Below are 26032 nucleotides of genomic sequence, written 5' to 3' on the forward strand. Positions count from 1 at the left end.
GTGACTCAATTTAAAATACGGAAATTCTCCAGAGAGTGGGGACCTCCAGGACTATAAGTCTGTAAACAATGGGGAATGAGGAAAACATTGCCCTGCACATTAAGCCCATCCTAATGCTTGTTATCGTGCAGCAGGGTGAGGACAGTAGGATGGCTCATAAAAGTTCAATACCAACAGTTCTAGCAGCTAAGCCTTTTATCCAGCAAAACATAGAAAAATGTGCATAAAATGATGTGGTTAAGAAGTTGAACCGAAGACACACAAAAAAGCAGTGATCTTCCACTCCTAAGCCTCAGGTCTGTAAGTGCTCTGCATAAAGCAGGCTGCTCATGGACAGCCCCTTTGAGCTGACAGCCTTGTTGCTGTTGAAACTATACATTAAAAAAAACCCAAACCAGTTTTCCAGGGCTGATTTTGATCTTGCTGACACTGAAATATATCAGGAGTATTGCTAATACCACAACTGGAATAATTACACAAGCTTTAAAAAAAAAAAAAAGGCAGGGGTGGGGGATGAGGAGTGGGGAAAGAGGGAGTGTTTGATACCAGACAAAGACACTCAGGGAGCAGTCATTCACATTGGATTTTGTTTATGACTCATTTTCTGACACCAGGAATTTTGTCCAAACTTTTTCCATTTTTTTTGCACTGCCTTTTTTGGAAGACATGTTTCCTACCCATACTAAAACCTTTCCTCTTCTCAAAGCAGAAAAAAACCCCAAATCATAACTTGCACACACTTTGCTCCAGGTTTAGAGCAAGTGCTCAGTTAGGGTAATCCTGAGGTTTGAAGTTCAGATAAAGCAACACTTTGGAGCCATAAAAACTTTTTAAAATTAGGTATGAAATGTCTAAGGCTTGTGTGATGGAGAAAGAAGAAAGGCAGGGAGGTGGCCAACCAAGGTGGCATGTAGTCCTGTTCAGCAACTGACCTGGGCTGCTGAAGACACAGCAAAGCTCCATGAGAAGACTGTTTGGGTGACATTTCCAAGGCCAGATTGCGTGTCTACAACCTCTGGCTATTTTAGGCCACCCCTGGATAATCCAATCCATTCGTAGTAACTGAGAAGAGGACCAGAGCCTTTGCACTTTTAGAAGTTCCCTGCAAGCCTTGACCAGCCCCTTTCCCACTGAGCTATACTCTTCCTCTGAATGTAACAGGAGCTCCTTGCAAAACTCCTGTGTGCATGCCAAGTTTCTGCCTGTTAAGTTTGTATGCATTTCTCACAAAGCAGTGCGAGAGACAATGGACCATGACTCCATCCAATCTCCATCTCTGCAGATGTAACTTGTTCACTCTTACCGCTTGGTAGTACCCATGCCATTTTCTCTGTAGGCTGTCTTCTTGGTACTTCTTCAGCTCAAGAAAACACCACAAAGTTTCATCAGATGTGATGGTTCATTTCACTTTGTATGCAGCCTATTCTGGAATTCATCTCATGAAACAAATTCCACTAGCTTCTGATTTCTTTTAGTTGCAGTAGGGTTGTGTGATTCAGAAACGTCTTTTAAAGGGGGCTGTGGTTCTGCAGAAGTGATTCCAAGACCAATTCAACATTTCAAATTAGCAAGTATCTCTCTTTTTTCAGTCACCTTTAAGATGATTCACAGTAACACTGAATGATGGATCAAAATGTGCAGGACAGCAACTAATTGAAAAACATTTCTAGGTAGGAGAACAAAGAATTGTCTTGTGGGGTTTTCAGATGGGTAGAGAAATTGCAAAGACTATGTCCTTCAATGCTCTCATTTGACTCCACAGACAGACAAAGATATTTTAATGATGGCTTAAGTGAATTATTGCATCAGTAGAAAAGTTACTTTTAAAAGTTACAACTAAGTTGGAATGCTGGAAAACTTCCATCCACAGCATTTGTTCTAAAGTTTATGAGCAATATAAACTCCTAAAGAAAGCTGACTACTAACTGAAGATTCTATCAGCAATACATGTCCATATGGGCTGCATTTTCAGCAGGTGCAGTTATTTACATCTGTGGAGCCCACATCCATCTTAGCCAGCAGCTTTTTTGAGGTAATTTCTCTGTTAAATTGCCAAAGCCAAATATACTGAAGTTGAGAACTTTCTACTTCTGTTGCTGCAATTCTGTGCTAAACGGCATAACACTAAGGTCACTATTTTTCTGTTGAGTTTATAAATCTTTCATCACAGTGTGATTTCCTAACACAAAACTAATGGCTGCAAGCACCAAAAAAAAAAAAAAGGCAAAATACAATTCATAGCTTATAGACATATAGTGATGTTGCAACCCTAAGCCATCTTGAATATAATACAGTGATGAATCTCTATAGCATTATGCCCCTGAGCTTACAAAGGAACCTTGTGAACACAGAGCATACAAAGACGTCCATTTCCCTTTAGAAGTAAATCCCAGTGGTTAATATGCATGGCAGATATGCCCATATGGATCAATCTCCTCCCAGGGAAAAATAAAGCACTATTAAAGTGCAGAACTGTTAAATATTTGCATCGTTTTGAAACGAACCAGTCGAGAAAATCTCTTTTTCTTCATCCCAAGGATGTCCAAGTTCCCACAATTGTTCCTGGAGCAGCGATGCTCCTATGTAAACTATTGTCAGTGACAGGAGGGGGGAGTCCGACAAACGCCTCACTCGCTGTGGACGTGTGAAACACTACTAAGACTTCCATCTCTTCATTGCTTCCTTGCCCTTCTTCCTCGCCCCCTCACCCCCTGCCCTCGTGGCTGTGCCGCACGCAGCCCCTGTCGCCCCCCGCTGCCGGCGGCGGGACCCGCTGTCGGGGATCGCGGGCGGCCGGGGCAGTCCGGGCGGCGTGAAGGGGACCCTGTAGAGTCCCTCCGCAGGCGTGTCCCAAGCACTCGGGACCGGGGCCGCCACCTCCCAGGTTGCCGGGGCAGGGCTACTTTCTCCTCCCGCCCCCGGCGGTTCCCGGCCGCCCTGCCACGTGCGGGGCTGTACCGCGGCTGTCATCCACCCCAGCCGGAGGCAGGGAGCCGTCCTGGCCAGCGGCCAGCCCTCCGCTCGCAGCTACCTCCCCCGGCCGACCGCTTCGCACAGCGGCATCTTCCTGCCTCCGGTCCTACAAGTCACAGGACAGAGTCACTCGCGGCAGAGCCGTCAGCAGCCCGCAGCAGCATGTCCGGCACCAAATACGTAGACTCGGAGGTAGGACCGCCGCGGGATGAGGCCAGGATGCTGCTCCGTTGCCCTCCCGCCCGCCGCCGCCGAGTACCTGCAGCGGCTCGGCCCCGCCAAGCTCTCCGACCCGTCGGAGAAGCGGGCCTGGGGTCGGCTAGGCTGCAGGAACACGAATAGCCAGGCACCTGCGGGCAGGGAGAGCGGGGCGGGGGCAGCCGCGGGGCTCGTGCCCTGCCGGGACGGGGCTGCCGGAGTCCGTGCGGGAAGGGCGGTATACGGCGGGCGCTACGGCGAGGGCACCGGGATGGAGGGGGCACGGTGATGGCTCTGCGTGGAGGGCAGTGCAGTGGGGTCAGTATAATGAGGGCAGTACGGTGAGGGCAGCGTGCGGACGGCGCTGCGGGGGGAGCGGCGGCCGCTCCCAGCTGTGCCCGGGGGGGCCGCGGCAGCGCCCTCCCCGCAGCGGGGGGGGGGCTCGCTCCGCCGTGGGGCAACGCCGCGGGGCCGAGCGGGAGGTGCGGGGCCGCCTGGCGGCCGGAGCCTGAGCCGTGCCTGGCACCGCGGGGGTGTGGTGTGTGCCCCGCGGCCGCGCTTAAATAGCCGGGCGGGGGCCGCCCCGCAGCAGCATCCCGCCGCCCCGCGGACCCGGGGCCACCTCCCCCAGCCCGCCCCCCGGCCCTCCCCGGCCCTCCCCGGCTCAGCTGTGCGCTCCCCTCCCGCCTGCGCTCCCTCTGCTCCCCGCAGGGCTTTCTGTACACGGCGCCCGTCCGGGAGCAGGGCAACATCTACAAGCCCAACAACAAGATGATGGAAGATGAGCTGAGCGAAAAGGCGGTGCGCGACGTGCACACCAAAGAGATCGACCTGGTCAATCGAGACCCCAAGCACCTCAACGACGACGTGGTCAAGGTGAGGGGCTGAGGGGGGACGGGGCGGGGAGCGATGCCAAAGCCTGCCGAGGCAGGGTACGTTGACACTGTCAGGGCGGCAGCAGCCCACGAACTGCATCTTTCCACCTGCTGCGAGAAGGGACGGGCTAGGGCCTGACTATACGATTTTGTTAGGTTTTTTTAAAGAAACGGCGGACATAGCGGGAGACAGGCGGGCAGCGGCCAGGGCAGCTGCCGGAGCAGCTTGTTCCGGTGCGGGGCTCCCCTGCCGCGGGCTGCCCGCGCTCTCCCGCCGGGACACCGCGCTGGGATCGCCGCTCCCGCGGGGAACGGGGCGGCTCCCGCCGCGCTGTGTACCGGCACTCGGGTCTGCTGCCGGGATGTCCTGCCCGGGGCTGGAGTAGCAGGGGGAGTTTCGTGACCTTGTGTAACACCGTCAGGAGGATTTTCCTTCTCTGAAGCACGCACAGAGGCAGGGAGGGCAAGGAGACGGCACAAACCAAATGGCCCTGCCTAAGCCTGGCAGGTGAAAAATCAGAGGTGTGCTGATGGTCGTTTGGATTTGCGTTCTTGTTCTCTTTTATTCTTCTTGGTGTTTTAACTTCGTTCAAAAGCTGATAAAGGGAAGAAATCTAAGCAATATACAACTATGCCCTTGTCTAGATTTTTTGTTTGGGTTTATAAATCAGTTCGACTATTTTGACAAGTCAAGGTCGATAGAGACTTGCTTGAAGTCACTTTGGTCAGAAAAATCAGAACTGAATTTTCTCTTAACAGACAACTTTGTATTATGCATGTGAAAATTGAGGATGCTGTCATCTGGGCTTGTCAGATCCTAGGAAAAATGGGAGCTGCCCAGTCGTACTGGATGACTGAGCCACTAACTGGACTGTTTAGTGTCCAGCAGTGTCAGAGTCTGTGTAGTTCGCTATATTTGTTGGTCACGAAGACCTGTTACTTAAAAAGAGAAATAGTGCATTGTTTCCAGAGACTCAAGAGGCTGGACTCTGGTTTCTGAATGTGTATCTGTAAAATGATTCATGCTATGTGCAGACAATTTAGCAAGGTCCCAAGTGACCGCAAATTCCAGACTTCAAGACAATTTGAAGGTGCTGAATATGACTAACCATCATGCTGGATCAATGCTAAGAATTACCCCTCAGAGCAGTCTATAAGGACGTAAAGAAGCCTTTGTCAGCTTTGCTGTATAGCAAGAAGGTGCATAAAGTTGTTACTTGTTTAGAAAAATTCGTCCATTTACGTACTGGGGAAAAACTTGCAATAAAATGGTGGATTTTTAAAAAGAGAGTAATTATTTTTTCTTCTACACAAGGAGTAGCAGCTGAGTAGACAGGGAATGCAAGAGCTGATGAAGGTACTACATCATGGCTTATTGCATACATCAACAGAAGTCCCCAAAGCAACCAAACCTTCTGAGGATGAGTCATAGCCCCCAGGCAAGTCAGAATCCTAATGTCCACAAATTTGTGAAAGAATGATCCTGCTAGGAAAAGAGGGAGATCAATGACAATAAAAAACCCTAAAGGACATATAAAATGAAGCACACAAAGCCCACCTTGTCCTCTCTGCCTCCCACAGGAGCAAGGATTAAGGTAGTGTGTTACTACAAACTGAGAAAATAAGAATAACAGGAATGGAAAAAAACTTTTCAGTTAGTCCTTTTTGAAGTAATTGTAGACCAACACATTCACTGAAAAACACCAAACAGCCAGAATACCAGCACTGCCTTTGTGTCAACAAGTCAGCTCCTGGTAGTGAAGGTAGTCACATTAAGACACAGGAACATACCAAAATGAGTTTGATGTTAACCAGACAGGATCCGTTTTGCATGATAAAAACAGCAGTTTTGTAAATCAACATTTGCTGTTTTATTATAAGAATAAATAACTTGGATTTTTATACGTATATCATAGATAGGTCCAACCTGAAGAGCAGAGAGAGGAATTTTGCCACAATTTGCATTTACTTGGATGCTGCATCCAGATTCAATCTGTTAGATGTAGCAATAAAATTCAGACACAGTACCTAGGGGACAGGCTTGGGTTGGGGTGAAGATACACACATTCAGTTCCTGCCTCAGCCATCGGTCTGCAGTCCCCTTCTGTCACGCATCTGCCTTCCTTACTTAAGCTTTAAGTCATCCACGCAGAGTATAAATGATATACAAGTATAACAGAATGAGTCCCCAGTCTTAGTCAGGTACTGAAAGTCAGAGACAAAAAATGTTCAGGAGTGCTGTAAAGCCAGAAGTATAGTTCAGACTGAGCTTAGTTTTGTTTAGAACTGTTACATTTTTCTATATTCAGAACATTCTGCTTTTTACGCAGAATTTTATGCCTTCCTTGCCACTTGAGTATGAGGTGCAATAGCATGGAAACTGGGGACAAATCAGTCAGCTGTGAAATAGGAATGATTAGACAGAGAACGAGGAATCTGCTCTGTAAGCAGCTCTCTAAAAGGCCTCAGTGTTGTCTGCATTCAAATACTTCCCATAGCACATTTTAAAAATAACCTTCTCTTGTGAGAAGCAGAAGACACGTTCCCTTGGTTTGCAACACCAAGCATCTGCACAGCTTTCCCTGCAACAGATTGTGGTGCAGGCAGCAACAGGGTTGGGATCTAGGCAAGGGGAAGAAACACAATTGAGATCCTTTTATAAAAACTAGACACATGGAGCAGCTTACCCCAAAGCTGTTGATGACTTTGCTTACAGTTTGTCTTTACATTGGCTACAAAATAGAAGAGCTTGGAGGATTCGAGAAAACTGGGGCAAATTACTGGAAATCTGTTCAGAGAAGGAGGCCTTACAGAACTTGAGGTATGCAGACAATCAAGCTGAGGCATGCAGACAATGAAGTTGACAACTTTGTGCTGGAGCAAGCCCGATCTACTGAAAATTACCAGGATTTGCTTCCTGTTCCAATTCCTTCAGTGGGGACCAGAAAGAGAGTTTCTTCCTCATACAACTGCCCTCATGCATCACCTTGACCTCAGCAGAACATGTCCTAGTGGTCCCATTCCTTCAGGCACTGGCTCGTGAAGGTGGCTAGTCAGGGAGGAGGCAAGGAGTATGTCAGGAAGATAGGAAAGAGTCCTGGTGCACCTGGGAGCTCTCTGGGAGTCGTTCTGGTGATTATACAGCTGGTTTGCCACACAGTTGTGTCTGTTTCATATGTGCTTCACTGAGCAGTTCCACCCTTGGACTTGTGTCCTGCATTTTATTTGTGTGTGATGAGATGCAACAATCAGGGTAGAAAGCTGATTGCAGTTTTTTTTCTCTCCGTTATGACCCAGGACTCACGTAAAGATGCCTGAAGTTCAGCCTTTGCTCTTCTTGTTTCCCAATGCAGTATTTGTGTGTTCCATATGGCTATATTGCAGCCTTCCAACTCTGGAGTTCAAAGTTTCTCTAAGTATCTGTGGTCAAGTCTTCATGGAGTTTACTGAATTTGGAAGCTGCAGAGGATAGAGCCAGATCTCCCACAGATTGCTCCTCTCAGTAACTTCCTTGCTCAGGATGGGGATGGACCTTGCAGCCAACCCTGATAAGTCTACTCCTTAGGGATTAGTGAGGACCAAATGTGCAGTCACATCTGCAGCCAGATGATAGTTCTTTCCTACGGTGATGTGCCAGGAAGAAAGGCCTGTGCCTGGTCTACCATCTAGAACATAAGTATTTTCTTTTAAACAAGTGGTGTCTATCCACTGTCTGTTGTGTAGGAGTTCTTTTTGCTCTGGAAAAAAAATTCCAGTACTTGGCTACAGATGTGAGGATGCAGAGCCTTTGTATGAAGTTTTAAACAGTTATGTATTCATCCCTTCCACTTAAAACTAATGGAGTTAAGGACAGTGCAGCTCATTGCAAGGAAAAATCTGGAATTTTTAGTCAGATGTTGACAAATACCATAATACCCTTATGTAGTTGTTAGGGAGGAAAGTATTACTCAGCCATTTAAAAGCCATTTACTATTTCTGCCACTTTTTAATGAAAAGAGAGGGTTTTTCAAAAGCAGTTTGCCATTTTATGCAATCTTTCACAATTAAGGTCCCTCCCTGTTGCACTGAGATGATGCACAGGGAGATGACTGGGCAAAGCACTTCCCATCTCCACACCTGAGCACCTCCTGGAAGAAAAGCAGGTGTCATCCCCTGCTCTTTTTGGATAGGAGGGCTAAGATGTTGAGCGCTGTTGTTTGGATGTGACATCAGCCTGAGAGAAACACAGTTCCGCTCTTCAGTGTAATAAAATGAGAGAAAAGCTGAGCTCAGTCAGGTGCTATTTCTGAAAAAAGGAAATAAGTGAAATATAATGCAGGCCCTTTTTCTTTGTGTTTAGATATTGTTAAAAGTCCTGAAAAAATAAGATAAATATATAAGTTTAAATATATCCACATAGATATATAAATGTATAAATGTTTATGTATATATATATCTATATAGCTATCTATCTATCTGCGTGTGTTCTAATCCAAGCTTGTCATCTGTGTCTTGCTATTGGCAGTGATCAAAGTGAGATGCCTCTGGAGGTAGAGTCACATCACAGAGTTTAGCTCTGACCATAGGATGGGATGAGCAGTGCTCTCAAAGGGCATGTTCCTCTCAGTTGCCTATATATGCAGCTTAGACACAACACCTTACTCATACATAGCTGCATTTAAATGAAGTTATTCTCTAACATGTGTCCTACTAACAAACTGTGGGGTTTAGGTTTAAAGGGCAAGAAAATTCAAATGTTTGACTTTGGTTATCCGCATGATCCAGTTCTGTTTCAAATATTTCTTCCAAGGCCAGTCTAGGAGTGAGAGATTAAAAACTCAGTGTCATTATGAATGCCAGACTATACAAGGACTGAACGACATTTTGAGATTTCTGAAAAACACTTTTCTTTCACATTAGGAGTTCCCAGACATGGAATTTCCAAATGTTCATAAGATTACAGCTAAATAATGGCATCTGTCCTAATGAAAGCTTCTTTCATGTGTTTGCACTTAAACTCATGGTATTATTAAAGCCTTATGCACAGTGTTGTTGCTTAGCATGATGAACATGACTCATAACTCCATAGGAAAATGTTCATTTGATGTCCATGAGGACAGAGCCAACAATTCAGCATGGCTGTTCCTCTTGTTAGAATTTATTGGACACTATCTCAGATTCAGAGGAAATAAATACTTTTTGATTCTGATAGCTTCAGCAGAATTCAGATTATATTAGAAAATTTTAAGAACAATTTTAATTAATTGTAGAATTTTTAGCCCACAATGTGGCTAGAAACACCATCTTGTGTAGCATAAGTCACAGTATCTAAACCAAACAAAATACTGAAATCCAAAACTCTCCAGGGAGAAGAGGCATTAATTTTGTACAGTAGAGGGGTCTGCCCATGAGGTCCCCAATGAGGAAGTTTGATCTTTGTTGTATTTTAGGCGACTGAAAGAAGAAATGAACTTGGTTGATTCTATAACACTTGTGATCTCAGGAGAACTGAAGACCGATTTAGTTCTAAACTAAGGGGTTTTTCCCACAACTCTCAAATACTCTTGTAATAAACAGACAGCGGGATGACGTCTACATCAGTAACTGATTTTCTGAGCTTTTTGATCCAGAACTACCATCTCTTTTCTTTTCTTTTTCAGACAAATGACATTAGTAAAAACCATCTTGGACTTAAAAACATTTGTTCTTTTAAACATGAAAGAGAAGTTATACAATTTAATTTTGTTTGATTTATTGAGAAGGCAGGTTTAACCTGTTGGTCTCTTTATATTTTCCTGGCAGATTTCTTAAGAAAATATCTTCTGATAGCGTCAACACAAACTTTGAATTTCATGCAAAATCATTATTAGAAATTATGTCATCAGATTAGCATTCAAAAGCACAAATATTTCCAGTACCACTGTCCCCACTCTAATGACCATATGAATTGATAAAACATTATTTTTTTCAATATAAAGGAACTGTTCTATAGATATTAGTAGGGCTGTACAAGGGTGGAGTTTGTCTCTAGTCTTTTATTTATCTGGCCCACATACTTTATTTTCAGATAAATAGAAACTGATAAACTCAGCTTCATAGATAAGAAGTGAGAAGGCACTCTCACAGCTGAAGGTGAAAGCATCACATTCTCTGTCCAAACTCCTGCTGTGCTGAATTTATATTCGGAATTCCAAAAAAGTTTAAGGGAGTTTCATAGACAGATTGCAACCCTTCCTCTGTCAACTTTGAAATCTGTTCTTGGAATTAAAACAATTGCTGTAAAAAATAATCAGTTTTACCTCAAGATCAGGTTAATACCTCCTGTAGACCTCAGCTGTAAAGTCATCTATTGTTTTATGAAGTTCATGTATCATGAAATGGTTTGGGTTGGAAGAGACCTTAAAGATTATCTAGCTCCAATTCCCCTGCTGTGGGCTGGGATGCTACCCACTAGATCGAGTTGCACAGAGCCTAATCCAGCCTGGCCTTGAACATTTCTAGTGATGGGGCATTCACAGCTTCTCTGGGAAACCTGTTCCAGTGCCTCACTTACAACTTTCTTCCTAATATATAAACTGAACCTACACTCTTTCATTTGAAGCCATTCCCTCTTGTCCAGTCACTACGTGCCCTAGTAAAAAGTTCCTTTCCAGCTCTCTTGTAAGCCCCAATTATGTACTGTAAAGTGGTCAATGGTCTCCCTGGAGCCTTCTGTTCTCCAGGCAGAACCCCAAGTCTCTCGACCTGTCTTCATAGGAGAGATGCTCCAGCCTTCTGATCATCTTTCTGGCCCTTCTCTCTGGACTCACTCCAAGAGTTCCACAATCTTCTCTTGGAGGTCCCAGAGCTGGATGCAGTACTCCAGGAGGGGTCTCACGAGAGTAGAGTGGGAGAATCTCCCTTAACCTGCTGGTCACAATTCTGATGCAGCCCAGGGTGCAGGTGGCTTTCTGGGCTGGGAGTGCACATTGCTGGGTCATACTGAGGTTCTCATCAACCAGTACTCCCAAGTCCTTCTCTGCAGGGTGCTGCTCTCAACCTGTCCTCCACCCACAGCCTGTGTTTGTGCTTGGGGTTGTCTTGACTCAGGTGCAGGAACTTGCGCTTGGCCTTGTGGAACTTCATGAGGTTCACATAGGACCACCTCTGAAGCCCATCCAGGTCCCACTGGACAACATCCTTTCCCTTCAGTGTGTCAACTGCACCACAGAGCTTGGTGTCATCAACAAACTTCCTGAAAGTGCACTCAATCATCTCTTTGTTCTCATACAGTTTATGACAAGAGCAGAACTGTAGAATAATGATATCTTAATTTTTATGAAACACTAAAGAAATAATTATTTCATATTTGAAGATCAGTAACTTAAGAACTTCCATAAGGAAGACAACCTTCTAACAGGACAAATGCAGAGGCAATTTTTTTTAAAGGAACAGAGAGGCAGCTGGACATCACTGCCACACTCACTGTCAGCAATATGCATGTTCTGGTAGAAATGAGATAAAAGGTGAAAACAAGTTATACAGATTTGCAAAAAAATATTGCAGCAGTTAACAAGAATGTGTTTATGGGTAGTATCCATAGTAGAGTCTCCTTTCCTTAGAATCACTTTACAGATAATAAAGAGGACAAAATGGTTTCCAGATCTAAAACAACCCCCAAGAGTCTCTGTTTCTCTCTATGCACTACTCAAGAGTCTGAGGTCTCTATATTGGCATTTCCCATTCGTGCCTAAACTTAGGAGGGATGAAGCTAGACCAAGTTCCAAAAAGTTATACTTCATAGTGGTTTATTGCCTTAATAGCATATAAACATAACAATAATAAAATATAAATGTATAATATTTATATTAAATACATTGTAAAATATAAAATCTGTTTACAGGATGTATTTACTTTTATTAAAGTTTTTGGATTCTGCTTGATTCCAGATCCCACTAAAATTAATCAGAAAATTCCCATTATATTTAGTGTAGTGTATACTTCACACTGGTGTTCATGTTCATGTGTATATTCCTTTAAACACACCTGTGTGGATATACATGTATGTATTGGGGTTCTTTGCTAAAATAAAAGTATCAAACAGGGAACTGTAGAACATGAAACAAATAATAAAAACAGCTTCTTAGGAGTTTCTCTTTGGGAAAACTGCAATAACCTCCCAGCAGCCCAGTTTCCAGGGAGGAAAATAGTAATTTTATTTTCTGAGTACTTACTCCAGCAATAGCAAGATATTTTTCAAGGAATTAGCTGACATAATATCCCCACCTGCACAGGAAGTTCTGCTGTGTTGTAAAGGAATGCAGATCTCTCTTTGAAGATGCTTGTCTTTCCTTGTGCCAGACTGTATTGAGACAAAACAGGCAAGTGCTTCAGGAATAGATCTCTGGAGAACAGCTGGTTGCTACAGTGCTGCCCTGTTGGCATCAGTTCCATTTTTCTCACAAGTACTTCCGCAGATTTTGATGAGCCTGCCCATCTGATAAAACAAAGACCATCTCCAGGGCTCTTCTGGTATGTAATCAGTAATTCATCATGGGCAGGGAGCAGGAGGTTATTCTCTCAGTAATTAGTAGCAAATTATTTTTTGGCTATTTTTATTGATTTTCAGTTTTGTGAAATGGTGATCTGAAGTAATCACCTGCTGAGTGTTCATGTTTTGTAGTCACCCATGTTATAGCCTGAGATTTATATAAAAACGGTGGAATAGAATGAGTTTTGGCTTAAGGAAACACCTGACAGCACCTGATGTTTGATTGTTGAAACCTGATTAGCAAGGAAGTATCTCATATAGGAATCACAAAGGTCTGTATTTTCAGGAACAAAATGCCAGCTTCTCTACATAACTACAGGTAAACTGGTACCATGAAAGACCCCAACAAAGCAGGACTCTGAGCCAAGTTTAGTTTGGGATAAGATAAAAAGTCCCTTAATATCAGGCCTACGGCCCACAGGAATACATGATTACATGCATGTGCACCTCCCGAACACTGGTTTCTATGGTTTTTATAATATGGTCCACCCAGTCATTACTTTACACATCTCTCGGTCCAGCCCTGGTCCCACCCCTGTTCCAGCCCCCAGGAATTGGGTCTGGGGTCGGTGAGACCTCCTCTTCCTCAGCTTCTCTTCCTCAGCACGCAAAGGGCTCTTGGAGGTTTTGCAATGTTCTGATTTCTGGGTCACTGCCCTGTGTTTATGTCTCATTCTGCAGGCCTTATGATATCCTTCAGCTCTTTACCTTGTAGAGAGTCTAAACAAGACTAAATAACTAAAAGAATTTGAGCTACTGATATTGCTAGGGGTTAGGATGTATAAACATTGAACTTAAGCTGCTAGAAATACTAGCACACTACATTTGCTTTTTTTACTATAGTTATAAGTACTTCTAAAAGCTATAAAAATGATAGAATCAAAACCCCTTCGGTATCAAAACAGTTGCCAGATGGAGATTACACAGTGCTCTTTTAGGGGTGAATAAGTCTCCTGGTGTTTGGGAGGGAAGGGAGAAGAGCAGCTTTACTCCTCTAAGTCTCAATACCTCCCCATCCTCTTTCCTGAGGATTCAGTGGAAGCAGTACAGCTTTTTCATCATTTTCTGATAAACTGTGGCAGCGGTCAGGAAGACCTTATGTGGAATGGTATTCCAAAGGATCAAGGAAACATGTAGATGCTTTGCTTGTACCACTGTTTTAACAGAAAGGTGTTAAGTTTATTGCCTAACTATTTTTTCCAGGTGCTGTGATGCCCTTCTTCCATAGGCTCAGTAACTGGGAATTTTTAAGTTCCAAATAGTATGTGGAAGTACAAAAGCTAATGATGATGATGTCATATGCCCATTCTTTACAGAGAGAGTAATCAGGCATTGGAATGGCCTGCCCAGATACGTGGTGGATTCACCATCCCTGGAGGTTTTTAAACTGAGATTGGATGTGGCGCTGAGTGCCATGATCTGGTAAATGGACTGGAGCTGGACCAAGGGTTGGACTTGATGATCTCGGAGGTCTTTTCCAACCCAGTTGATTCTATGATTCTCCTATTTTTCACAATACACACTGTCTTCCATGTTAGTAGTGTTGCACCTCTTCTGAGCATCCCCACCCAAATGTGACTCATGCCATAGAAAGGCTTGTCATTTTGTGATATTTTGTACATTTTCTTGATTGAATGTTTCTTTAAAGGACATCGAATACATTGGGGAATTCTCCAAATTGCATTTATCACAACAGAAAAAAAAAAGTATCTGCTTCAAGTCTTACAAGGCCACAGTGTAATATGGTGAAACAATATTATGTGTACAGTTTTGGAATTAGGGAAAACCTGTTTAAAAACAGTCCAGGGTGAGCAATAAAGACAGTTTCCGCATTCTGTGCAAAAAATTTAAAGAAAATTAGCTTGTGGCTCTTCCTTGTATCCATTCAGACTCTACTTTAGCCCTGATCTGGCAGAGCATATTAACATCAGCAGGACGGTTCACATTTCTTAGGTTGTGTGCATATTTAATTGGCTTGCCTGACTGGAGGGACTAGTGATCAATCAAGAGAAATCTGGTAAGGATCTAAGCAACCTTTTACTGACTCCAAAAGATACTGATGGCACTCAGAAATGTAGGTATCCTCACTGCTTGTTTGGGTTCCTCTTCAGTGGAGTAGAGGTGGTACCTGGCTATGCAAACTGCCTGCTGTGAGCACAGTGACTGTGAGCACTCAGCTACCACACACAAAGATTTGAATGATTATAGTTACAAACACAGAAATGGAGGCCATAGCCTAATGTTGATACTCTTAATAATTAGGACCACTGGTAAGTAGGAGATTTGAGGTTGGTATTTCACACACCTTTCCAGCTTACTAGGTTTTGATACATAGGGACTTAAAATGGTAAGGTCAGAATGTCAAGTAATTTCATACATAAAGCATATATTCTTGAGTCAGATGATAACTTAATATTTAAACTTTTTTAATTAGTAGTTCTTTTCTTTAAATAGATTTTTTCTCTTTCTTGTAAAAAGTCTTGTAAATAAATCCCATACCATTTCCCTTTCTTGTAAATAACTATTTTAGAATCAAAGCAGGTTCCTTAATTTCCTGATAGAAGTTTAATAAACATATGCAGAGCAAAAGAAGCTGTGTTAATTCTCATAGCAGAATCAGACAAAAGCTTCAAGCAATGTAAAAACTGGCTTTGCCAAACTGAATAGTAGGAAACACAGAATAGCTGAAGTCAGGAAGTGTATTGTAGGCATATTGTAGGAGTTGATAGTGTTTAATAGTTCAGGCTGAAACAGAAGGCTATAGTGAGTTATTAGCATCCTTTAGAGGGTCAAAACAAATTTCCTGTACTTCTCTCCTTGTCTCAAGTAACCATGCCTGTATTTTCATTAGCTTGGCAGCAACCTCGGTGTGATTTCACAGCACACCCTGACAGCTCTGGAGGAACAAACTACACACTGAACATGCAGTCTACAGAACAAGACCTGTGCCTAACCTAAGCATGCCTTTATGTAAATGAAACTGAGTTCTTCACAGGTCTACTTATAGAATCATAGAATCATAGAATAGATTGGGTTGGAAAAGACCTCCATGATCATCGAGTCCAACCCTTGGTCCAACTCTAGTCCATTTACTAGATCATGGCGCCCAGCGCCACATCCAATCTGCGTTTAAAAATCTCTAGGGATGGTGAATCCACCACCTCCCTGGGCAGCCCATTCCAATGCCCGATTACTCTCTCTGTAAAGAATTTTTTTTTGATATCCAATGTAAATTTCCCCTGGCAGAGCTTGAGCCCGTGCCCCCTTGTCCTATTGCTGAGTGTCTGGGAGAAGACACCAGCCCCCACCTGGCTATAACTTCCCTTCAGGTAGTTATAGACAGTGATGAGGTCACCTCTGAGCCTCCTCTTCTCCAGGCTAAACAACCCCAGCTCCCTCAGCCTCTCCCCACAGGGCTTGTGCTCCAGTCCCTTCACTAGCCTAGTTGCTCTTCTCTGGACTCGCTCCAGCACCTCAATATTCTTTCTGAACTGAGGGGCCCAGAACTGAACACAGTACTCAAGGTGTGGCCTCACCAACGCAGAGTACAGGGGAAGGATCACTTCCCTGGTCCTGCTGGCCACGCTATTTTTGATACAGGACAGGATCCCATTGGCCTTCTTGGCCACCTGGGCACACTGTTGACTCATGTTGAGCTTCCTGTCAATTAGTACCCCAAGGTCCCTTTCTGCCTGGCTGCTCTCCAGCCACTCTGTGCCCAGCCTGTAGCGCTGCAGGGGGTTATTGTGGCCAAAGTGCAGGACCCGGCACTTGGCCTTATTCAACTTCATCCCATTGGAATCAGCCCATCTCTCAAGTCTATCCAGATCCCTCTGCAGAGGGATCCATGATGCTTTGGCAAATGTGGCCTTGAGAACAATACCCTAAAAAAGGTGTCTTATCCTTGCAAGCCAGTTAGATTCATTTCCAGAATTCTATTTCTGGCCACTTCTTTCATCTGTCAGTCCTATTCTTAGTTTGTTCAGTTCAGTTGAACTCCCATTATCAGTCTGATGGCACTCACCATCAGTGAGTGCTACTGAACTAAAAACCAGAGGAGAGTATTAGGAGTGTCTGAGGAGGGAGAGAGTGATCTGAGTGATGGTAAATGTAACCCATAGCAAGGCAAAATGCATCCAGTCACCTGTGCCTCCTGCTGCCTTTAGAGGACTGATCCTTATGAGTTAAAAGTAGTATCCTTTCTGGGAGTTGTTCAGTTCAGGAAGAATCTGAGTGATACCACAGTTCCTACAGCATAAGGGCTTACCTGTCCTGCCTTAACAGTGAAATAAATAGATCGTTTCTCAGCCAGTGGATCTGTATGTAGTCTGTTAGTAGATGAGAACTAGAAGAGCCTAGATTACCTCAACTCCTTGTCTATTTTTATTTAGACACTGCTACAGGTAAGTCTGGTTTTGGACAGCACTGCAGAGGTTTGTGTGCCAGCCATAGCTCGACTTTCTTGACACATGTATAGTTTCATAATATTGTTACAGCTTTCAGGGAGATTACAGCTTCATTTTAACCTGGTATTCAGCTAAGAGGTTTATGAATTGTCAGGTGTTTTTCTGTCTTTTCATGCACAAGTTCCCTTACTCAAACTAGAGTAATGTGGAACCTGGGACTTGAGGAATAAGAAAGGGGGAAAGACATAATAGTGTCATATCAGCTATGGTTCCTACAAGGGCATCTATCCAGCTTCTGTGCATTGGTAGAAACATTCTGAGAACTGTTGAATTTGCTCTGAGAAAGTAACCTTGATATTTATTGGTGGCATGAATACTTTGCTATTATCTTACAGACACATTAATCCTGTGTGCTTTTAAGACAACTGTGTATGACTTGAGCTGGGAAATCCTGACCAAAGATATATTATAAATTTTCTAATATTAGCAGCATCTCCTGGAGTGAGGACAGTGCTGTCCATCTGGAAGTGTTATATGGCACGATTTTTCTGTCAGCTCCCCAGGATTAACTCCATGGACTACAACAGGCTAACAATATTAGTTACTGAGAATCACAATTACAGAAAGTTTACTATTTGATTTGAAAACCAGTGAGTTTATTGGCTTCCATTTTCCAGTAAAACATTCATTACAGTGGGTTATTTTGAAAGGAATCAAGTTATGAGCCAGTCTTACTATATATTTTAGAAGTTCTAGAAATTTAACCTATGGTTTCTTTTTACGTGCCAAAAAATGCTTTTCTAATAAAAATAGGTCCCACTTAACTATATTAAAGATGTAATCATGAAAAAGCCAATGGAGCTCAATGCAAAATTGTTTTGCTTCAGAGATTTAGTATTTCACTTATCAACCAGTTGAAAAAATAACAAGACAGTCTCCACAACTGAACTGAATATAAAGACTTTAGGTATGACACTGCTTAACCCTCAATGCTCTGAACTTCTGTGATGGCTGTGCTGCCCTTGTCAAGTTGGATCACAACATCAGCTGGTGGGAAGGGTGTAATGAATTGCCTTAAGTTTTAGAATAAGAGGTCTATACTCAATCATACAGGTTTTTTGTAGTAATATTTTTTGCTGTAATCATCCTGGGTTTTGCCATCATATGCATATTTTTATTATCTGATGTCAAGGCAAACATTGATGATAAGCCAAGAACACCCAGTTGCTTTGAAAATGAGCTACCATGGGATGTGGGCTACAGTGGGAAGTTTGCTGTTGGATAGCTGCAGAAACAGATTCTTTAAGTAAGCTTGCTTATGTATTCCAAAAAAAGAGATATTCTTGCTCCATAAAGTTAGGCATACATTTTTCCAGCTTCTGTACTCAGGTGAATTAAGATTGATTTCAGTGGACAATGTACACATCTTAAGATCATCTGGAGAGGCAGGAGCAGAAATAAATGTAAGACAATGCCACTGCTGGTAGATACTGACTTCTCCATGTATACATCTACAACCTTTTCTTCTTTATTTTATGATGCAGTCCTAAAATCCTGGGTTTGATACAAGGGCATAGAATCATAGAATCGATTGGGTTGGAAAAGACCTCCATGATCATCGAGTCCAACCCTTGGTCCAACTCTAGTCCATTTACTAGATCATGGCGCCCAGCGCCACGTCCAGTCTGCATTTAAAAATCTCTAGGGATGGTGAATCCACCACCTCTCTGGGCAGCCCATTCCAATGCCTGATTACTCTCTCTGTAAAGAATTTTTTTCTGATATCCAACTTAAATTTCCCCTGGCAGAGCTTAAGCCCGTGCCACCTTGTCCTATTGCTGAGTGCCTGGGAGAAGAAACCAGCCCCCACCTGGCTATAACTTCCCTTCAGGTAGTTATAGACAGTGATGAGGTCATCTCTAAGCCTCCTCTTCTCCAGGCTAAACAACCCCAGCTCCCTCAGCCTCTCCCCATAGGACTTGTGCTCCAGTCCCTTCTCCAGCCTTGTTGCTCTTCTCTGGACTCGCTCCAGCACCTCAATATCCTTTCTGAACTGAGGGGCCCAGAACTGAACACAGTACTCAAGGTGTGGCCTCACCAACGCAGAGTACAGGGGAAGGATCACTTCCCTGGTCCTGCTGGCCACGCTATTTTTGATACAGGACAGGATCCCATTGGCCTTCTTGGCCACCTGGGCACACTGTTGACTCATGTTGAGCTTCCTGTCAATTAGTACTCCAAGGTTCCTTTCTGCCTGGCTGCTCTCCAGCCACTCTGTGCCCAGCCTGTAGCGCTGCAGGGGGTTGTTGTGGCCAAAGTGCAGGACCCGGCACTTGGCCTTGTTGAACTTCATCCCATTGGAATCAGCCCATCTCTCAAGTCTATCCAGATCCCTCTGCAGAGCCCTCCTGCCTTCCAGCAGGTCGACACTCCCTCCCAACTTGGTGTCATCAGCAAATTTGCTGATGATGGACTCAATCCCCTCATCTAAATCATCAATAAAGATGTTAAACAGGACTGGACCCAATACAGACCCCTGGAGAACACCACTGGTGACTGGCCGCCAGCTGGATGCAGCTCCATTCACCAGCACTCTCTGGGTCTGACCCTCCAGCCAGCTCTTAATCCAGGAGAGGGTACACTTGTCCAAGCCATGGGCTACCAGCTTTTCCAGGAGTATATTATGGGAGACAGTGTCAAAGGCCTTGCTGAAGTCCAGATAGACCACATCCACAGCCTTCCCCTCATCCACCAGGTGGGTCACCTGATCGTAGAAAGAGATCAGGTTGGTCAGACAGGACCTGCCCCTCCTAAACCCATGCATCTATGCTTTCGATTTAGTACAAAGATCAAAATACATATAAGAAATTTTCTTGCTCTATTTTGTTAGACTTCAAGTTTTAATGACTCATGTTGATAATTGTAGTCAATGTACTGCATAAAGCTGAATTTTCATGTATTGTTTATTTACCAAACATGAACATTTATAACTAATGAAAACAGAGAGCATATTGTTGCCTCTGATGCTTTCCCCAGCATTAGAGTTATTTCCACAAGAGCTTCAGTCTTGCACCCACTGAAATTACAGAGCCCGAATACTTTGCAAATTCATGTCTTCACTGAGCAGTGAATGTAGTGTACTTCATATGCTATCTTTAGTCTGATTTAAAAGAAACTGTTTTCTAAGATTTGTACCAAAAATTAATGGGCATGACCTACAAAAGCAGAGGTTATTGCATACCTGCAGAACTTCTGCAAACAGAACCATTATTTAAACTCTCTTTTAATTTTCTCTTTTTGTAGCTATTACTAAAAATTATGCTATTCAGTTTCAGAAAGTCCAGACAGACTTTTGGCTCTGCTTGCCATTCTGGACAAGTGCATAGAGCCGACTTGTGTTCCTTGGGTACTCTGCCACTGCAGAGTCTCACATTGGTTTCTGTGAAGATGGAAATTTGACCCAAATGCTATCTTTAGGTGTGATGATGATGGTGATGATGATGAATCCCATCCCAAAGAATGACGTTAAGATTGCTATAGCCTACTTCAGAGTAGCAGATAAAGTTTATAGTTTGCATTGAATGTTGTCTCGAGAGAAAGACCTGCAGAGAGTGATGTCTAGGCCCAGTAATATGTCCAGTTAAGCAAGCCTGCTGTTAGGCATTCAAGATACTTGATATCACAGATAATTCAGAAATTTCCTGTCAAGGACTTTCAAGCTCTTCATGTAGATTGCACCTACACTGTGCACTTTTGCTTGGAATTATCTTTTTTTGTTTAAGAACCAGAAAGACCAGTGTTTTTATAGTCTTTTTTCCTTTGTTAATAATTTTTGTATGGAGGTGATTAAAAAATTCAGCAGGAGAAAAGGAGTGCTTTCCAATTATTATGTAAATTTTAAATTAAAAGAAGTGATTATGAGCATTTTCCTACAGTATAAGCAATGCTTACAGTGGGTGTATATATATTCATCTCCTTCCAACATGCTAAGGTCCTATTGCCTGAATTTCTGAGGCTGCTGGCCCATATCATACTTACCCTCGTCCTGTAAATCTTCACTTTCAGCAGCATTATCATCTCACTTTGGGATTGACTCCCAGGAATGCAAATTCTTTTTTCTTTCATCCTATTTAAACACTAATTTAGTTTCTTGCTGAGGAATAGTGTTGTGATGTTCTCGTTCCTGTTGAATGTACCTATACAACTGGTAGTGCAAACTAAATTAAATATCCTGTATTGTGGGTTATATCAAACATGTCCATGTGACATGAGCTGAACCCTTTTTGCAATTCTGTTAATTTTCCAGTAGAAATGTTATGACAATTAAGCTTCCTGAACAGCACAGTATTTCAACACAGAGTGCTAAAATATGCCTTTTGGAATGCACTGCTTCCTTAAGTGACTTTTTGAAGGATTTATGAATAGTCAAAACTACAAAATATGTGGAAGAGTGTGTTTCTTCTAAATATTAACGTGTTAGCCTGACTATGTCTTTCATGAACAGTTTGGTCCCATAAACAGAATAGGATAGAATGAAATGACTCTACTGTGAAGAGCCTCCTCATATTTAATAAGATGAAAGAGCTTTGTACCACTTTAGGACTAAGGAGGAGCTCCACCTGATCCATATCTAAATCCCTAATTTTATTTCTCAGTCTACTAGGAACTATCTATGCCTGTTTCAAAGCATGTATTTAAATAGCCAAGCTCACTGTTTATTCACTGTCAACATTCAGCAATGCAATACAAGGAAGGATGGCAAAATTTGGATGAATAAAACTTTTACTGATATGGCTGAGGTGTGTAAAAAGTCAAAGTAGTATCTGTATTTAATGCATTCATAAAGATGTGAAACAGTTAAGTTAGGCAGTGAAAGCATGATGATTCTATTCACCTGGCTTGTTGCTTAGGTAGACTTTAGGGGCACTGCATACTTCAGGGCTGTAGGAGATGAGGAAAATACAGCTTTATGGAAAACTCCATCTGGAAGTTGGATGTCTAATTTAGAGCTAATCATTGAGGCTCCCTGGTTGTCACTGGAAAAAGACAGCTACTGAAGATTCATTACTTAAATGATGTATTATAATGGCTTGAAATTATGTTGGGATGTAAGAAGCATATGCTTCGGTGTTTTGTTGCAGGGGACCATTTCTCTCCAAGAAAGGTGTTTCTGGAATACACCCTTGATGCAAATGTCTGACTGACCTGACTTTGTGTTCTTTGCTGCAGATCGATTTTGAAGATGTGATTGCTGAGCCAGAGGGAACACACAGCTTTGATGGGATTTGGAAGGCCAGTTTTACCACCTTCACTGTAACAAAATACTGGTTTTATCGTTTACTGTCAGCAATCTTTGGTATTCCTATGGCTCTCATCTGGGGCATCTACTTTGCCATTTTGTCATTCCTGCACATCTGGGCAGTGGTGCCTTGCATAAGGAGCTACCTGATTGAGATCCAGTGCATTAGCCGCGTCTATTCGATCTGCATCCACACGTTCTGCGACCCACTGTTTGAGGCCATAGGCAAAATGTTCAGCAGCATCCGATTCACAGTCCGGAAAGAGATCTGAGGGACATTTCAAAGCGATCCATCAGCATAGGAAGGGGGTCGGGATTTTGTGGGGTTTGGGGTGTTTTGGTGCCAGTTTCGTGTTTCCCAAAGCAACATACAGCAACTGGTGGTGGGTATACTGGCCCAAAACAAAGAATCACTTGCTCAGTTCCTTTTTCTACTGTTTATTCTTACTGGACTACTTGCCTTTTTTTTTTCTTTCTTTTTCCTTTTTTTTCCCCTCCAGTCTGCATTTCAAACTAACCTTAAATGGCTATTCTTCCATGCCAGCTGCATATCATTTTGCCGGATGTTCAATTCAGAGATCGAGGTGTTGTTGGATGCCTTTTTATCTTACCCTTCATTCCTTGTGAGATAAATCCACAGTGATACTGAAGAATGACAAAAATGCTTTCCAACACTATAAAGCCATTCATTTTATTGTGCCCAAAGAGTGCAGAGCTATCACAGCAGAATGAACGTGACCAGCTGGCAGGTTTTAGCAGAATGTTCTTTTTCAGTTGGATTGTCAGTTGACCTCAGCTGTTTACAGTCATGGTCAGATATTGTGCACTATGAATAAATTAGTTAACTAAACATATTACGGAGCTAGTGTATGTCCTGAAAATTTAACACTTTATTAGGCTGTAGACATTGACACGTAAAAGCTTCAGTCGGTGCCTTTCTGTCTCATTCTCTTCTGGAAGTTTGCATCCAGTTGTTTCTCAACCTTTGCCAGGATTGCAGAAGCAAACTGCAATTGAGAGATAAAACTGGTCATTATGGAAGTGTTTCCTGACTGTGACTTAGGACACATCCCTTAGCAAGCATTTAAGTGCTTATCTCATAGGCTTCTGGGGTATTTTTGCAAAGTATTCATATAAATGCATATTGCAGGTATGTCAGATAATGCTGAATTGTAAGAAAAGTGAAGGTGTGCCAAACAAGCCACAGGAGGCCAGGGAGGAGCTGCTCCTGAGAGAAACTTTTCTATCAGCTTTCAAAACCTCCATATCAGCAAGAGTCAGCCTGCCAGTAGCACACAGATTGTTTTCAGGATGCTTTGCTGAGTTTAAATTTATCCATCACAAGAGATGGTTTAGAATCTTCATGTTTGTGTGTTGGTTTGTTCCTTTTTAGCTGAGCTGCCACATCAGGAAATCTTAAACAGAGGGTGTTGTGTGAAACTACCGTGTTGCAAAGTGGAAGGCCTCAGTAGCAAAGCCTTTGCAACATGTTCTGATGCTGTGACTTGCCAGAGCTTTTTGCCCTCGTGATAGTACTGTGTTCAGAGATGCTCTCTGCATCCTCATTGGTTTGTGTGAAGCATTTATAAAAGTAGTTGTGAGGCTAATCAGCTTTACTGTAGACCAGGCTGGGGCCTGAGCCTGCTCTAGCTGGAATCTCCAGCAAACCAGTTCTTGCCCTCCAGGTGTGCATGATTTGGCCCTTGGGATGAACATGGAGCTGTGTGGTACACCTACAGCTTTTTTATATAGTGCTGATATTTCACATATTGCTTTACCTAACATGGGAGTGCCTTCAGTTCTATTTCTGCCAAAGCATTGGAAACTTTAGGAAATGCTGCATTTTTTAAGGGGAGGGAGGAGAGAGGGAAGGGGGGAGAGAGTGCACAAAAAAACGCTATTAACTACTATTTGCATTTAAAACAGACACTGGTATGGATATAGTTTTATGTTTTTCTATGTACATAATGAAGAGTGTACTACTATAGATTTTCTCAGTATTAAAACCAATCAAGATTGTAAACAAGAAAGATTTTATCTTTTTATGAGGAAAATCACTCTGAAAAAAACCTTCTTCATTTATGATATAAATTACATATCCTGAAAGATGTCTGTTCACTTAGCGTTCTTAGTCCCTAATCCAAATAAATTGCTGATCCAAACATTTACATTATTGTTATATTCTTACAGATATAACTGGCACTTTTTTAAATTCTGCATGTACATTAAAGACTACAATAAAAAGATGCTTAATGGTAGTTCCTGTCTGACTTCTTTTTTCTTGAAAGTCAAGTGGACTAAAATTGTTTAAAGCTTTTTTTTGTCAGTCCAGTGGAAACAGGATTTTTCCTAAAAAAAGCTCATTAGCCTACGCATTTAATGTATGGAAATGGGGGGAATGACAGCTTTTATTCAGCCATGCATAGACCTAACTTGTGACAGGACAGTTTGTTTCTATGGGTTTGTTGCACAATACCTGTCACACTGTTGAGCTAGTACACAAAAGTCCAACAAAACAGGCTGTTACAAACGGCCTACAAATCTATTAACTGTATTTTAATGTTCAAATAGCAGATACCCTACCTTATGTTTTCCAATGGCAGAATGGTGTGTTTAGCAGTAGTTAATAGGGCAGTGGTAGCAAATAGTGTGTTGCATAGGACTATGTGAGAAAATGTAAAATATTGTAGAAGATAAAAAGGAGGTTGTAATGTGAAAGGAAAGCAAATACATCTTCAGTATTCAAAAATATTTTGCTTTCTTGAAGAGCCTGCTATATTCAGGATTAACCATCTATAATGTCATGACTACAAAACTTCATGGGAGAGATGTGCAGATTCACGCTATGATCACACTGTCCCTGGTGCTTCAGTGAGCAGCAGTCAGAGGGCTGTGCTGTGGCTGGATCTCATATCGATGCTCTGCCATAACACCTAGGACCTGTACCACAGCTGTGATGCACCCCATAGTCTACAAAACAATTAGACATTAGCTCTTGCACAACGGCACAAGGCAATCTCCTGTCTTGGCTATAAATGTGGCGTAGACAGCTTTACACTCCTAGATAAAAAAGTCAGGACCTGTGTGCTCAGGTGGGCTCAACATCTCTTTTTCCTCCTATTAGGTAAATTTCTCTGCTATCATTGGTCACTCTTCCCATTCTCTGAGTTACCAGTTCTTAAATTTTGCCATGTAGCTTGAACTGTTTTACTTGTACTACCCTGAGAAAATATATCAGGGAGCTGGACACTTCAGCTGGAGCACTCAAGTACTGAAAAATGAGAGACTGTGAACTGTCTGGCTTTGTGGTTGATCCCTCTGATTGAATTTGATTTGACTGAGAACAAACTAAATACATGTTTTTTTAAAAATATATATTTATTGGAATTAAGTTGCAAGAAGACATCATGGCAAACCTTGGCTTTTAATAGTGATCAAGAATTTTGATAGCTGTACCCAAGCTACCTTTTGACCCTCTCTTAGGTCAAACTAGAATTGTTCTATGTTCACTTGTTTGCTTTCACTTGTTTCCTTTTCTGTGTCTGCTGCATCCTCTTGTTTCTTTGTCTCCAGAGGAGGGGGAAAGATGCACAGAATAAAAGTCTTTGTTATGCTAGAACACCTTTGTTACCTTCATTTATGTCTTACAGACTTAGATTTTTTCACTTCATACTATCTGACACTAGGACACCATGTGACACAGGTGATTTTATTTGTCGTGCTCTTCTGTAGAACTTCTAATTAAAATTTCACTTGTATAGTACAACTAGCA

General features: G+C 42.7%; 1 protein-coding gene across 1 annotated transcript; it reads left to right on the forward strand.

Annotated features, from left to right (window-relative positions):
- Positions 1–3026: 3026 nt before the first annotated feature.
- Positions 3027–26032, forward strand: CAV1 (caveolin 1). Its single transcript, XM_071552447.1, has 3 exons — positions 3027–3165; positions 3883–4047; positions 22191–26032. Exons 1-3 carry the CDS (start codon positions 3136–3138, stop codon positions 22530–22532), a joined length of 537 nt encoding a protein of 178 aa, XP_071408548.1. The 5' UTR covers positions 3027–3135; the 3' UTR covers positions 22533–26032.

Source organism: Pithys albifrons, chromosome 3 (assembly GCF_047495875.1).
Source record: "Pithys albifrons albifrons isolate INPA30051 chromosome 3, PitAlb_v1, whole genome shotgun sequence".
NCBI classification, from domain to species: Eukaryota; Metazoa; Chordata; class Aves; order Passeriformes; family Thamnophilidae; genus Pithys; species Pithys albifrons.

Coding starts and splice junctions, on each gene's coding strand:
- CAV1 (XM_071552447.1), top strand. CDS start 3,136: ATGTCCGGCACCAAATACGTAGACTCGGAG. Junction 3,166..3,882: donor CCAAATACGTAGACTCGGAG/GTAGGACCGCCG, acceptor TGCTCCCCGCAG/GGCTTTCTGTACACGGCGCC. Junction 4,048..22,190: donor TCAACGACGACGTGGTCAAG/GTGAGGGGCTGA, acceptor TCTTTGCTGCAG/ATCGATTTTGAAGATGTGAT.